This window comes from Mustelus asterias, chromosome 17, assembly GCF_964213995.1.
Source record: "Mustelus asterias chromosome 17, sMusAst1.hap1.1, whole genome shotgun sequence".
In the NCBI taxonomy this organism is placed as follows: Eukaryota; Metazoa; Chordata; class Chondrichthyes; order Carcharhiniformes; family Triakidae; genus Mustelus; species Mustelus asterias.
Window position 1 is genome coordinate 72242295 of NC_135817.1, and position 14138 is coordinate 72256432.

Genomic DNA, 14138 nt, shown 5'->3' on the forward strand with positions numbered 1-14138 from the left:
AGGCTGAGGAGATTGGGTTTGTACTCGTTGGAGTTTAGAAGGATGAGGGGGGATCTTATGGAGACTTATAAGATAATGCGGGGGCTGGATAGGGTGGAGGCGGAGAGATTCTTTCCACTTAGTAAGGAAGTTAAAACTAGAGGACACAGCCTCAAAATAAAGGGGGGTCGGTTTAAGACAGAGTTGAGGAGGAACTTCTTCTCCCAGATGGTGGTGAATCTCTGGAATTCTCTGCCCACTGAGGTGGTGGAGGCTACCTCGCTGAATATGTTTAAAGCGCGGATGGATGGATTCCTGATCGGTAAGGGAATTAAGGGTTATGGGGATCAGGCGGGTAAGTGGTACTGATCCACGTCAGATCAGCCATGATCTTATTGAATGGCGGGGCAGGCTCGAGGGGCTAGATGGCCTACTCCTGCTCCTATTTCTTATGTTCTTATGTTCTTATGTTCTTTAGTTCACACCTCAGTTCTGCGTTAGTTGTGGAATGTCTGAAAGTCAGAAGTCAAATATGAAAGTTGCAAGCACAAATGAAATACTTTTTGTTCTCAGACCTGAAACCACTAAAAACAAATTGCCATATCAGTGTGGAAGACAAACTAATGGGATGTATTCAAGATAGTTTCCTAGATCATGTGCCGAGGAACAAACTAAGGAACAGGCTAATTTGGACCCAGTATTGTGCAAGGAGACAGTGTTAATTAATAGACATGTAGTAAATGAGCCCCTGGGGAAGAGCGACCATAACATGATGGAATTTTATATTAAGTTTGTTAGAGATTGGTGGTGCCAACCTGTGCCAAGGGCAGTGCTGGGGCACAGGGGGTATACATGGCTTTACATCCACAGAGGGATTTCCACACCATGCTCACTTCTGGGTGAACCTGTTGTAAACCATGTCGATGTGATGTCGCTTCGGTGTGGTTTGAATCTACTGAGGGGTGGGGGTCAATACCCGGCGAAGGGGGGGGGGGGGGGGGGGGTGTTTAATGAATACATTAAATACATTAAAATGTATTTAAATGAGGTTTGTGCCCATCATGGGGGTGAGCCTGATTATGTCACCAGCGAGGGACGGGGAAAATCTGAAGTTGCGATCTCGCTGGAGAAAACCGCAACTTCTGGATCTCAAACCCCTGCCGGCAACCTCGCAGACAGCGATTGCAGGCTCAAGATACCACCCATAATCTCTGAGAATACGCTTGGCTAATAGTGTTCCTGCGAGGCCGCACAGGTTATTGTGAAAAATGTATAAATGCTTTAAGTGACTTATTTTTTCAAAAAGAGCTAAAACGTTCCATTGCTGTACCTGCTAGTGCAGTGCTCACTGTCTCTCTTTTCTCTGCTCTTGAAATGTCCCGATCCTCTTGCCAGCTGAGCTCTGAATGCTGAGTCATTGTCCTGCGCAGTAATTGAGGGGAGCACTTGTTTCCGAGCCTGAGAAAAGGTCTGGCGAAAATCAGTGTCCTGATCGTGAAGTGAGCTCAGCTCTGACAGGTTACTGGCTGCATAATATAAAAAGTGTAAAACATTTATTCACATTCCTTTTCTAATTTTTATCCGATGGCTTAAATTACAAACTGGCAACAGGCAGAAGCGACCCAGAATTCTTCCAAAACAATGCAAATCACAGCTGCTGATACTGAATTGAAATGAAAACAGACCATTTTGGGAAATGCTCTTTTCCCACAGAGATGCTCTCTGACTGAATCCTGCAATGACATCTGCTGAGCGCCTGCTCTTGCACAATGTCAGTCTGCTGTTCGTGGAGCAACTATTTAATGCTAACTGGATTGCCCAGAGCCTGGACCTTTGAGCAAAAAAGTGTTGGAATCCTTAAAAACCTGGAAATTAATAATTACATGAGATATTTCTGAAAGTATTTGCGTTTGCACTGTGACATCTCAAAACAAACCAAATTAAAAATCACATCACAGGTTTGAGATGTAGTTTACCCTTCACATTTTCCAAACAGCAGCATTTCAGGAATGGAATCAAGATTATTCAGAGCAACTCATTTTTACATTTTCCAGGAATGGCACCTGTCCAAAATTCTGTGAAGGCAACAATGGCCTAAATATTTCCCATTGAATGAATCCCCCCTACGGAGAATCATAGAATGGAACAGCAAAGATAAAGGCCAGTTGGCGAAATGACTACACCTATTCTTTCAAAGAGCAAATCCCTGATCCCCACTCCCAGGCCCTTTTCCTACGTCTCTGCAATTTCTTTTCTCATTCACGTATTTAGCCAATCCCACTTTGAATCTGTTTCCATCCCAAATCCTAATGACTTGTTGCGTATAAAAACTCTTGCTCATGCTACTTCTGATTTTTTTGCCAATCACCTTAGATCTGCACCCTTTGGTTATCGACCCTTCAGACATTGGAAACAGTTTCCCTTTATTTACTACATCCAAATTCATGATTTTGAACATCTGTATCCAATCTCCGCTTAACCTCTGCGATGAGAACAACCACAGCATCTCCTGTCTATTCACATAACTGTAATACCTCATGCCTGGAACCATTCTAGTTAAACTCTTTCGTGCTTTCACCAAAGTATTCACATCCTCTCTAAAAATATGGTGTCCCCCAATTGGGCACAATACTGGATCTGGGATGAAACTATGTTTCCAAAAGTTGAGCATAACCTCCTCACCTTTGGACACCATGGGTTGGATTCTCATGCCTCTGTCCATGTCGGAACAGAGGTGGATAGACTTTAAAGATGGCAGGTAGGCCTGATTCCAGAAGTCCATGCCCCCATTCCCATTGGTGGTTATTTTTACTTGAGTGTTGAGATCTTGATTTTACTATGTCAATTGGACCCTATACTTTCAATTTTTTTTTCATTGTTTGACAGGCCAGCCATCTATTCAGGCATTGAAGTAGTGTAACGGATGACCATCTATCTGTTCCACTGCTTCAAAGTCTTTCATGTATTCAGCTCTCGAAGTTTTGTTCACACAGTTGTGCAATTAAACCTCATTATGAATGCAAGGCTGAGCACCAAAGTCTATTCATGGATTCAGATCAGCAAATGTTATTGATATGACTATCAAGGGAACTGTGAGCTTAGATGTGATAGTTCCATAAGCTTCTGAGAGTTCATGTTTTTTCAAGAGGTTTTTGAATGGATATTTGTTTATTTTGACAGTTTTGTGACCCTTTAGTAGGATATTTTTGAAGCGCAATTTGAATAGCTGGGGATTTGATTGATGTTTTATGAACTCCTAAAATGATTAATTTTTTTGTGTGGCATTTGAATGGATATTTATTTATTTTGATGGTTTCATGAGCTTCTCAAAGGCATCCCAATTTTAATATGGGGCTCATGAATTCTGTCCATATTGGAGACTGGGTGAATGGACATGCAGTGATATGTGGGGCTTGCAAATATGGAGGGAGGTTGAGGGATAGGTAGCCTAAAACTCAAGTACCGCGAGAACCCAGGTATACCTTCTAACCTGCCTATTTTGGCATCTGCCCATTTCTGCTCTGCTTTCGGAGGTGGCAGCTCTGACTCCAGCCCACCCTCATCACCCCAGAATGAAAGTAGCACAAGTGGGCATTGCTGGCCATAAGGCAGGATCACAATGTTGGGAAATGACCCAATTTGAGATTCCCACCTCAAAGACGAAAATCCACACCCATGCCTCTATTCATATGCTTTATTAGCTGCTTTGTTAACTGACCTTGTCACCTCAAAAAATAATGAAACACACCCAAATCTCTCTGTCCTTGTGTTCCTTTTAAAATTGTAGCAGTTAGCTTGGACTGCCTCACTTTAGTATTCCTATCAAAATGCAGCACCTCACAGCTTTCTGTATTGAGTCTCATCTGTCACTTGTCCACCCATTCCATGAGGCTGCCATATCCTCTTAAAGTCTGTTACCATATTTTTCACTGTTAACCACACTTCCAAGTTTCATGTCATTTGCAAATTTCGAAGTTGTGTCCAAACATTGTCATCTGGCCATTGTGACATTCAGTTTATCTTCTGAGTTTTGGGATGACAGAACAAATTGAATTCTTTAGCCTTCGAGGTAACAAGCAGGGCTGTTGGTTTACAGTGAACAAGTCAATCAGTTTATTATTACAGATTCCAAGATTTGGGGAGGCAATGGCCTAGTGGTATTATTAATCCAGAAACTCAGCTAATGTTCTGGGGACCCGAGTTTGAATCCCGCCACGGCAGATGGTGGAATTTGAATTCAATAAAAAAAAATGTCTGGAATTACGAATCTACCGATGACCACGAAACCATTGTCGATTGGCAATGTAGTTGACCCTCAACTGCCCTCCAAGGGCAACTAGGGATGGGCAATAAATGTTGGCCAGCCAGCGACCCATGAGTGAATTAAAAACAAAATTATGCAGGCGTTTTGGAGATTGTATTGCGTGATTCTATGCATTTTCCCACCAAAAATGCAAATGAGTGACTTCCACAACAACAATAACTGATGATTAATTTTGTCCCCTCAATTGTACGGCAAAGTTAGCGGGAGGGGTGGGGTGGGTTTGGTTTGGTAGGGAAGGTAGGGACAGTTTACAACTCCAGATATAACAGAAGACCATGAAAACTCTCAAGGAATTTCAGTGGCTTTGCTTAATGCTAACCACTTGAATATAATTACCACATAGATAAGTTGATAGATGGGTCACTGTATACCATTTCAAAATGAACACTATAAAATCCAGTAGATTTGGATAGTGGTGCTTGTATTTATTTGATTCAGGGAAAACATGAAATAATTAGCTATGTTAAGAACTAATTGTGCTCAATTAACCATGATATTGCAAATTGAAGGAAGAAACAAGATGGCTTAAAGAGTGGAATTTTACTAGAATGATTCTAAGTGTCCAGCTAGCGTAAAAATGGGAGAATTGCAGATCCGTTTTTTTGGGTGAGCTTTCATGCCCAATCTTGTCTACATCGTGCATGGAACAATGGCCCAGACGGTTTCTTCGCCAGCCATCCTGAAGAGGGACCTTTGTGTCTGCACATGCTCAATAGCAACTGCAGAGGGAGCTATTGCACATGTGCAGACCTCTGATTCTGCACATGCGCAACAGCAACAGCAGAGGTCTGACAGACAGAGAGAGCTGTCATGCCCTGCTGCCACAGGTACCCTGAACAAACCCCCCCCCCCCCCCCCCCCCCGCCCCGTTCACAATTGCAGGGGCCTGCGGCCAATCACGAGCCTCACACTACCCGAACTCCAGCCCTCACTGCCCCCACCGGCGTCCAAACCGATTGCACCTCCCTGCAATGATCACAATGCAGAGCGTGCCACCCCTTCCCCACCGATCCAATCACCTGCAGAGTGGCAGCAGGCCCCCCCTCCCTCTCCCCCCTCCCCCCATCAATCACATTTGCAGAGAGAGCTCCCCCCTCCCCCACCACCCCGATCCGATCGCAGGCAGAGTGTGCAGTGGTCCCCTCCTCCTCGATTGGGCTGTCCCTTCAGGCCCCATCCCAATAGGCTCCACCCCTAGGCAATGCCTGGTGAACAGTGCCAATGGTGGACATTACAGAAATGCCAGGCTGGCAGTGCCAAAGTACCAGGGTGGCACTGTCAGGTTGCCACTGCCCAAGGGGCACCTCTCCTTGCCCTCAGTCTCCCCGGGGGACTTCAATGACCTCCGGTTCTATAGGTGAGGCCAACAAGACTATTCCCCGTGCATGGGGAGCAGGTGTTTTACTCGCCGGAAAGAAGTTCTCTCGGCGAGGCCATAAAGGCAAGCAACCCGGGACGATTCAGTGCCAGGCTCGCTAATACCATTTAAATCAGCATTGTAATAAATTAACATAATTTATTCAGCCTCTCGCCCATTTCTGCTGAGAGGCTGACCTCACCGGAAATCCGGCTTTTATACAAGCTGAGAAATCTGGCGTGATTCTGATTTCTCGGCTCTCGTGGAATTTTACCAGCGCGCTCCACCCACCAATGGGCAGGGCAAGCCAGTAAAATCCCGGCCATACTCTCCGTGAAGTTAGCATTTTTGCTGAGCTATTATATTTCTAGAAAAAAGCCATCCTAACCGTGCCTCAAATATATCTTAATAGATATAACCTGTACATTGTTCATATTTTCTCCGGGAGGGGTCAAACTGTGCCAGCTCCTTTTCCACATAATAAAGGACCTTCATGGAGTCTTGTTCTTTGTTGGCTTGAATCCTGTAACCGCTACGGACTATAGAAGAAAGAGAGAAAAGGAATAGTTGTGTTACAGGGATCTGCTCTTAGATTAATCTCTAGTAATGGTTTCCAGAATGTGGAGCTGGGAGGAGCAGGAATACTCCACTCTGCTTTAAATTGTTCCCTCCACCCACATTGTCTGTATCTTTAAGATCTGGCTGGCTGTAGGGATTCGCATTCTAATCAGTATTCTGTAACTTGATTTTGTGTCTCTGTGCCCCCCCTGTTTGAGAGCACATTTCCACTCCATCTGACGAAGGAGCAGCGCTCCAAAAGCTAATGGTATTTGCTACCAAATAAACCTGTTGGACTTTAACCTGGTGTTGTTAAAACTCTTACTAAATTCAAACCACAGGCCACAGGTGCAGTTGACGCCATCTCCCTCCCTCTCCCTGTGGGAAGGGGGTTCCTCTGACTCCTGAGCAAATGGAGGGGGGATTGGGTGAAACAGATAAAACCCAGGACAGGGAAGAAAGAATGGTTGAGGGAATGAAAAAAGGCAAACTGTGGATAGTAGTTGCTGACTTGTATCATTACTACTGGCTTTTGCTATGTAGTTGTGTTTGGAGATTTTTCTGGAATATGTTTTTTTAGTCAATTATCCATCTACAGACAAAATTTGATGATCTTTGCTTTGAACGGACGTTTTTCTTACCAGATCCCCCCATATCATGGTCCACTCGTGCAGTTGGAGGCAGAGGCTTTGTGTCAATTACACTTGGTGAGATGGGTACCCTCGGGATGTAGTATGGTGGATAAGCTGCAACATTGGGAAGATGTCCAGCTTTCACTGCTTTTCCAGCTGCATACACTGGTAAAGAGAAATAAATAACGTTAAACATTTCTCTTTTAATTTATAAAGGTCTTGTTGCCTACAAGCATATTGATTTTTCTTTCTTGTTTGACAAAGGACTGATTGTTACTGAGCATCGCATGTACTTGTGATGCACTATCAATTACGACGCGAAGACTTCTGAGAGTGAGGGAAACGAATAGGCTTTTATTCACAGAGAACAGGAGCACACCCTTGTAGCTGACCTGGTCTAGACTGAGGCGAGGAGGAGGGACCATCACCTTTATATCCCACTCTGGGTGGAAAGGGAGGGGTCTCAGGTGGAAAGGGAGGAGTCTCAGGCCAGGTGCAGCATGGGTGTGTCCAGGCACATACATGTAGTAACAGTGGTTCACCACAACTTGCACAATTGTTTGTGTGATATCCAGACTTTTGTTACATAGAACATAGAACAGTACAGCACAGAACAGGCCCTTCGGCCCACGATGTTGTGCTGACCTTCATCTGAAACCAAGATCAAGCTATCCCACTCCCTACCATCCTGGTGTGCTCCATGTGCCTATCCAATAACCGCTTAAATGTTCCTAAAATGTCTGACTCCACTATCACTGCAGGCAGTCCATTCCACACCCCAACCACTCTCTGCGTGAAGAACCTACCTCTGATATCCTTCCTATATCTCCCACCATGAACCCTATAGTTATGCCCCCTTGTAATAGCTCCATCCACCCGAGGAAATAGTCTTTGAACGTTCACTCGATCTATCCCCTTCATCATTTTATAAACCTCTATTAAGTCTCCCCTCAATCTCCTCCGCTCCAGAGAGAACAGCCCCAGCTCCCTCAACCTTTCCTCATAAGACCGACACTCCAAACCAGGCAGCATCCTGGTAAATCTCCTCTGCACTCTCTCCAGCGCTTCCACATCCTTCTTATAGTGAGGTGACCAGAACTGCACGCAATATTCCAAATGCGGTCTCACCAAGGTCCTGTACAGTTGCAGCATAACCCCACGGCTCTTAAACTCCAACCCCCTGTTAATAAAAGCTAACACACTATAGGCCTTCTTCACAGCTCTATCCACTTGAGTGGCAACCTTTAGAGATCTGTGGATATGGACCCCAAGATCTCTCTGTTCCTCCACAGTCTTCAGAACCCTACCATTGATAGAGAATCATAGAATCTCTACAGTGCAGAAGGAGGCCATTTGGCCCACCGAGTTGGTACCGACCACAATCCCACCCATGCCCCACTCCCGTAACTGCACATATTTACCCTGCTAATCCCCCCGACACTAGGGTCAATTTAGCATGGCCAATCAACCTAACCCGCACATCTTTGGACTGTGGGAGGAAACCGGAGCACCCGGAGGAAACCCACGCAGACACGGGGAGAACATGCAAACTCCACACAAACAGTGACCCGAGGCCGGAATTGAACCAGGGACCCTGGCGCTGTGAGGCAGCAGTGTTAACCACTGTGCCACCATGCCACCCTCTAACTTTACTGACATAAATCAGCCAAGTACAGCTTCCACCATTTCGATTTATAGTTAACTTAGTCACTTTGATATTTCAGTGATCTTTGCATAATTTGTTTACAAGTGGTGGGGCATTTTTGCAAAATTTGATATTAATTCTTGTACAACCTGATATCTAGAGAGCTTTATGAGTTGATTTCTCCTGTCTCATGAGTCGACATGATATATGTTGTGTTATTTTAGTTTATAATATGAAAGGAAAGCATTTGGAAGGTAAGCAAGGGAATTCTCCTGTCCCGCCCGCCATGGGAATCGTAGTGGGCGGGGGTGGACCATGCAAAGGTCCGTTGACCTCAAGCGGGATTTTCCGGTTTTGGCCCGGAAAATCCCGTCCAAAATCGTTCTTTTACACGTGTTCAGCCAGCTTCATAGCAATATCTAGCCAACACGGTTTCTGCTTCGATCAGTGCATAGTTTATGCATCTTTTTGTTTGTAACCCACAAAACTATTCTTTTCCCAAGCACAGTCGTGTAGTTGGGCAGAGAGGAAACCGAGACCATCTCACTCCTTAGTGAGTGTCGTTCCTGAAGATTATGAGCAACCACACAGCCCTATTATTCTTACATTTTTAACTAAATAAGCATTCCTGAAATCCCGTTAAAGGTACTGAAAGGGAAAGGTGTACTTACGGGCTCGAGGGCAACAGCAGGACTCTGGACAACATGGGCAGCGGACATAGCAACAGCACGTGTGAGGACAGCACTGGCACCAGCATACGCCGAGCAGGATAAGGAATATAAGAGATCCTGAGAGCACTAAACCAACAAATGCCCATTCTGCAATACAAAAAATTAATAAATTAAATTATACAATAAAGAATTTGATCATCTGGCTGATTGCAATGATAAAATAACATTATAGTTCTCATATCTTATTCACATGTTATGGCGTCCTTCAATTAGATTTTTATCCCTCATTGCACTGCTGGATTATTCATAATTGCTTTAAATTGTTGTGTTTGCTGATAAATAAAGTGCTTCCATCAATCTTTCTAAAGCTGTTTGGTAAAATATTTAATTAAATAGCATTTCTATAAAGTTTAAGCCATTTGCAAGGGATGGCATGTTTACATTAAATGCTGAAGCTTTATTAGAGAATGATTCACCATTGATAGATTTCATGATAGCCGGTAAAAAGCTGAGGAAGATTCCACAATGGTTAATCCATCCCCCTTCTCCTGATGTCAGTCATTCACACTGGGAACTAATTCCACAGGGAAACCTCCAGAGCCACTTTTCTAATGATACTGTTTTTGTTTGGATTCTGGGAGGAATAGTCAGATGTCTACTCTGTGAAATCTGGGACTCTTATTTCAGTCTCAAACCTGTTAGATCCACACAGAAAAGCCGCTTTCTTTCTTCCTGTTAAACTGCACAGTAAATGTCAGCAGGGAGGGAATCATAGCTGACTGTGACCTCCTGCAACATCCAGAAGAAAGCTCTGTACAAAACGGACACTTGAGAGTGATTGGCATGAGACCTCTAACTAGTTTTCTTCTCAGGAGCCAGTGAGGGCAATTATAGTGCCTGTCCTATTGCCCTGGCTGTGCTCAGCCATCCGAGCTCACACCTGGGATATAGCCTGAGGCAGTCTGATATGGCATGCCACAGGGTTGCTGACTTGCAAAGCTCTGAAAGGAACCCAGGTTACTGTGGCTTTAATACGTTTTCTTAATAAAGTCAGAGTTAAAGCATTAAGAAGAGCTCACATGTGGTTGACTTCATATACTGGAGAATACCAGACATCCTTCAAGACTGGCCTATGTAAAGTTCAGGTCCTCCCCCTCTCCTAACTGGAGAAAATGCAGCAGCATGTAGTTGTAACGCAGGGGCCCACGGGAAGATTGGGGGAACAAACACCAATAACACGGTAGCACAATGGTTCGCACTGCTGCTTCACAGCGCCAGGTTCGATTCCCGGCTTGGGTCACTGTTTCTGTGGAGTTTGCATGTTCTCCCCGTGTCTGCGTGGGTTTCCTCCGGGTGCTCCAGTTTCCTCCCACAGTATGAAAGACGTGCTGGTTAGGGTGCATTGACCCAAACAGGCGCCGGACTGTGGCGACTAGGGGAATTTCACAGTAACTTCATTGCAGTGTTAATGTAAGCCTTACTTGTGACTAATAAATAAACTTTATTTTATTTTTATTTATTTAAAAGTTTTATCTTGTTTTATTTCTGAATTTAATAGGATTGAGGGCTATAGGTAAGTCTATTTATAAGCCTAGGTAGGTAGGGACACAACCGGCGCAACTTGTGGGCCGAAGGGCCTGTTTGTGCTGTAGTTTTTCCATGTTCTATGTTCTATGATGAAAATATATGGTGATAAATACCCACCAGCAACACTGAAAAACACAGGGGATTAGTTGTCAGAATTACATACAATTATCCTTTCCTTTCAATGTAACCTGTCCCAAGGTAAACGTTAAATGTTAAACAGGATAGGTATACCAGAGAGGTTGAGTGTTTTGGCCCAGACTGTGGAGGTGTCCATCCATGTCATGTGGCCACCCATTCTCAGGGTGCCAAGCTTCCTCCGTGGACAGACTCAGGAATGCAACCTACCCTTAGGACATCAGAAAGTGATTTTTGCTTAACAAGTTTGCGTTTAGCATGTGTTTTAGCGCAATACAGGCGGTGGCTGTGAAGTAAAATTTAAGAAGGACTAAGTGGGCACGCCCCTCAGATTGGAGGGGAAACTCCGCCAGATGACATATTGGGATCACAGGGGCTGACTCTCCTGCCCACAGCTCCAATCCTGGGGTACGGACGCTCAGTTCCAGTGACTCTCAGAGTGCCACAGGGAGACTGGCTCCGTTAAGCTGGCAGCCTCTGCACGAGACACAGTGGCCACTCTACTGCGGGCAAAATATTGGCTAGCTGGTAATATTGCCCTGAATTGGGGCCGTAATCATTCACGTTTGCAGCCTGCGTCTGTTCAGTGGGGAGCCAATCAGTCTCCCTGCCCATTGCTTTGAAACTTGCCCAGCAGTGGGAATGCGCCAGGGAGCTGTCCTAACGTGGCACTCTGCTATTTTCCCGATCCTCCACTCCCCTCGCCACCTCTGAGCCTGCCACCTCTGAGGGCGTCCTCATAAGAACAGGATATGGCGCTTGACTCATCGATCGACAGTTCTGACGCGCCACAGTGAAAAACTTCACCAACCTCCTCAGAAGACAAACACGGGACACAGCGGACAGAGTACCCTTCATCGTCCAGTACTTCCCCGGAGCGGAGAAGCTATGACATCTTCTCTGGAGCCTTCAACACGTCATCGATGAAGACGAACATCTCGCCAAGGCCATCCCCACACCCCCACTTCTTGCCTTCAAACAACCGCACAACCTCAAACAAACCATTGTCCGCAACAAACTACCCAGCCTTCAGGAGAACAGTGACCACGACACCACACAACACTGCCACAGCAACCTCTGCAAGATGTGCCAGATCATCGACACGGATGCCATAGCGTGAGAACATCATCCACCAGGTACACAGTACATACTCTTGCGACTCGGCCAACGTTGTCTACCTGATACGCTGCAGGAAAGGATGTCCCAAGGCATGGTACATTGGGGAAACTATGCAGACGCTACGACAACGGATGAATGAACATCGCACAACAATCGTCAAGCAGGAGTGTTCCCTTCCTGTCAGGGAACACTTCAGCAGTCACGGGCATTCAGCCTCTGATCTTCGGGTAAGCATTCTCCAAGGCGGCCTTCACGACACACGACAACACAGAATCGCTGAGCAGAAACTGATAGCCAAGTTCCACACAGATGAGGACAGCCTCAACCGGGATCTTGGGTTCATGTCACACTATCTGTAACCCCCACGACTTGCCTGGGCTTGCAAAATCTCACTAACTGTCCTGTCTGGAGACAATACACATCTCTTTAACCTGTGTTTGGTCCTCTCTCCACTCACATTGTCTGTACCTTTAAGACTTGATTGCCTGTAAAGACTCGCATTCCAACCATTATTTTGTAAATTGAGTTTGTGTCTGTATATGCCCTGTTTGTGAACACAACTCCTCACTCACCTGAAGAAGGAGCGAGACTCCGAAAGCTTGTGCTGCCAAATAAACCTGTTGGACTTTAACCTGGTGTTGTGAGACTTCTTACTGTGGTTGACTTCCCTCAGGGATGGCCCAGCCAGCAACGAATAAAACAAAATGCAGATGGAAAAGATCTCCCCTCTCTGCATGTCAGAAAGACAGGCCTTCAGAGCGAGAGCCTCTTCTGGCATCGTATCTTGGCCATCTGAAGATAGCTCTTTCTCTGCCTATGTACACATCGGGTAGCAGATGTCCTTCTGTGCCTCTGTTGACAACTCATGATGGCTTCATGATGTTCTGCCATTCTCATGGACCATCAGTGCATCCTAGACTCTCAATCTGCCCTTCTTCCTCTTCCTCTCACTCTCAATCTCCTTCTCGCCTCCTCACTCGAGGATGTGTCTCCCAGAGAGACTATTATTCCCATATTTTCCCTGGTAAAAATGCAGAGGATCTGTTGAAGATCTAAATTCGCCTCTCAACAGGAAGAATGAGGCCTCAAAATAAGAAAAATATAACATGGGAGCTCCATTTTCCACATCAAACACTGTTAGCAGTCACAGCTCCCTGAACTGCTGAGTTTAAACGCAGGACTCAGCTGGAGACTGGTTAGGTGCATTGACCCAAACAGGTGCCGGACTGTGGCAACTCGGGGAATTTCACAGTAACTTCATTGCAGTGTTAATGTAAGCCTTACTTGTGACTAATAAATAAACTATAACTAAAACCAGGACTTACAAGCTAACTGTTAAAAAACAAAAATCTTTACCTGGCATGAATCACATGCTCCAAGTGTTTTATTGCTTCCAGCACATATTATTTGAGACAATAACCAGCTAAAATATTCAATTGATGTGAATAATGCAGGCAGGTCCCCAATTTCTAGGCTGGATTGGGCGCAATGACATTGAGAATGTGACTGGAGGTCATCGTGCATGATAATACAACAGCACGGGTGCAGGACAGACTGTTTTTGGACCATATTATTCAACTCCCTTGCCTGCTCCCTCAGGTAGACATGAATGATCCCATGGTTTTCTTTGGAAGAATTGATAGGGAAGTTTCCTCCAGTGTCCTTGTCAGCGTTTATCCCTCAACCAATATCACGAAAAACAGGTTAGAAGATCATAGAATCCCTACAGTGCAGAAGGAGGCCATTCAGCCCATCGAGTCTGCTCTACCACAATCCCACCCAGGCCCTATTCCTGTAGCCCCACATATTTACCCTGCTAATCCCCCTGACACTAGGGTCAATTTAGCCAATCAACCTAACCCGCACACCTTTGGACTGTGGGAGGAAACCAGAGCACCCGGAGGAAACCTATGCAGACACGGGGAGAAAGTGCAAACTCCACGCAGACAGTGACCCAAGGCCGGAATCGACCCTGGGTCCCTGGCATTGTGAGGAAGCAGTGCTAACCACTGTGCTACCGTGCCGCCCAAGGTTACTTCCTCACTCCTTCTGGTGGAACGTTGCTGCAGGCATATTGGTTGCCATGGTGGCACAGTGCTTAGCACTGCTGCCTCACAGCGCCAGGTACCCG

The 14138-nt window shown here is 45.5% G+C and overlaps 1 protein-coding gene and 1 long non-coding RNA gene across 3 annotated transcripts in view; one reads left to right on the forward strand and one right to left on the reverse strand.

Annotated features, from left to right (window-relative positions):
* Nucleotides 1-14138, forward strand: part of LOC144506613 (uncharacterized) — a 49272-nt gene that overhangs the window by 18636 nt on the left and 16498 nt on the right. The window lies entirely within an intron of this gene.
* Nucleotides 1-14138, reverse strand: part of ildr2a (immunoglobulin like domain containing receptor 2a) — a 125579-nt gene that overhangs the window by 10443 nt on the left and 100998 nt on the right. The window contains exons 4-7 of one of the 2 annotated variants that reach the window (XM_078232956.1): nucleotides 9167-9313; nucleotides 6860-7015; nucleotides 6086-6199; nucleotides 1310-1505 (exon numbers count right to left, since the gene is read on the reverse strand). In XM_078232956.1, coding sequence (XP_078089082.1) covers nucleotides 1310-1505; nucleotides 6086-6199; nucleotides 6860-7015; nucleotides 9167-9313 — 613 coding nt within the window. Of the gene's footprint in view, nucleotides 1-1309; nucleotides 1506-6079; nucleotides 6200-6859; nucleotides 7016-9166; nucleotides 9314-14138 lie in introns of both variants that reach the window. The other variant, XM_078232955.1, reaches the window with a different exon arrangement.